We start from the raw sequence: 1,599 nt of genomic DNA on the forward strand, positions 1-1,599 counted from the left end.
ATTTCTTAATAACACTAAAGAGTTTATTTACTACCTTATTACATGACTGTCCGTCTTGACTTCGTAAGCAACGGTTCAAGCCGGAGTGCTCGACGCGAGAGCCTCGCATATTTCGGTGGCCCTCGCAGTCACGTGATACTCACGTACATACAGTGAGAGGGGAGACTTACAGTGTGTCTCCTAAGTGAATACAGGCAAATGTATACTATATTTCAACAAATACGTTAATTGTTCGGAAGCATCATAGATGAAATTGTCCTTTTCGAAATTGTATCCAAATTCTTCCTCTCGAGTTGTCTAACTTGTTTTGTATTCCAAATTTGGCAGATTATATAAACGTTTACAATAAATAGAAAAAAATCTTTTATGATTCATCTTCGTCAACGATAAAAAAAATAAAGATGTTTATTCCAATGAGTTTGCGAGAGTTTCACGTAAAGTCTCCAAACTTTGTTCATTTCTCAGTTCATTCATTAAATCAATTTTGCCGAATAGAGGTAGTAATACCCTGACGTGTACAGAAAGAATTATAATGTTATAAAGTAATATTGTAATACTATAATATTAAAATATAATATTATTAAATTGAAACCGTCTAGTATTTGTTATTTGTTTTATCATGAAAACTTATAAAACGCGCCATTATATAGAATAAACAAATTGTAGAAGAAACCATCAAACTTATGAAAGAAGTTACCTTTTTTCCCTTAAATCATCAAGTTCACCAGATAAAAACGCAGCTAAACCAATCGCTGCATTAAAGTCGTCGATGTTATCTTTTTTTAATTTATGTTCGGCTCTTACAACCAAATCATCATCTACCATAATAGATCTGTCAAACAAAGGATTTAGCACGCCTCTAGGATCTTCATGCCATGTATACTCTGTCACGGGAATTTCCAATTCATCATAGGAATGTGTTAACATTCTAATATTTTCGACATGCCTATTAAAATCTGACCTATAGACTTCCTAAAAATTGAGATTTTTATGTAAACCACAAATTTCCATCCAAAGTGAATGTAATCTTCTTGTTGAGTCGAATTACGATTTATTAGACTGAATTGAAACACAATAACTTTCAATTGGCAATTATAAAGAAAGCATTTATTCACTTACGATAACTTCTATTTCTAAATTTAATCCTTTGATAGCCATTGCAATACCGGTTGTTAATCCACAACCGTTGATCGTCGTCGGTAATATTACTGCATCAAACTTCAACAAATATTCCAGCATTTCGATGCCCAAGGTAGCCTGGCCAATGATCATATTTGGATGATCGTTCCTATCCGATTATTCCATAAGAATAAGAATTTATTTTTCAATTTATACATTTCAATTTATCTGTATATAATTTTTATCTTCTATAATAGATAGTTTTTTCTATAAATTATAAATAATGACTAATGTAAGGACTTCTATCAATGTTGCTAAAAAATGATCTTTTAGTTATATATGTATAAAGAGAGTTATCACTTTTCCATAAGAACTCTAAAATTAATTGTCTATATTTAACGCAATTTGTTTTTTATGTTTTTCTTTGTAATAATGTAATATAATAATGTAATAAAAAAACTCTATGCATATACAGTGATA

General features: G+C 30.5%; 1 protein-coding gene across 1 annotated transcript; it reads right to left on the reverse strand.

Moving 5' to 3' along the window:
* Positions 1-242: 242 nt before the first annotated feature.
* LOC112466533 (L-threonine dehydratase catabolic TdcB-like) lies at positions 243-1,283 on the reverse strand. The gene is made up of 3 exons (XM_025034657.1): positions 1,120-1,283; positions 698-972; positions 243-508 (listed from the first exon to the last, which is right to left on the reverse strand). Exons 1-3 carry the CDS (start codon positions 1,270-1,272, stop codon positions 406-408), a joined length of 531 nt encoding a protein of 176 aa, XP_024890425.1. The 5' UTR covers positions 1,273-1,283; the 3' UTR covers positions 243-405.
* Positions 1,284-1,599: the final 316 nt, after the last annotated feature.

The sequence above is a fragment of the Temnothorax curvispinosus genome, unplaced genomic scaffold, assembly GCF_003070985.1.
Source record: "Temnothorax curvispinosus isolate PA1 unplaced genomic scaffold, ASM307098v1 QBEX01016321.1, whole genome shotgun sequence".
NCBI lineage: Eukaryota > Metazoa > Arthropoda > Insecta > Hymenoptera > Formicidae > Temnothorax > Temnothorax curvispinosus.

Excerpts from the sequence above, each read along its gene's own strand:
- LOC112466533 (XM_025034657.1), bottom strand. The coding sequence starts at position 1,272 with ATGATCATTGGCCAGGCTACCTTGGGCATCGAAATGCTGGAATATTTG. Across the intron at positions 973-1,119 it reads ATTTAGAAATAGAAGTTATC|GAAGTCTATAGGTCAGATTT; the intron begins GTAAGTGAATAA and ends CTCAATTTTTAG. Across the intron at positions 509-697 it reads GATGATTTAAGGGAAAAAAG|GGTATTACTACCTCTATTCG; the intron begins GTAACTTCTTTC and ends TGTACACGTCAG.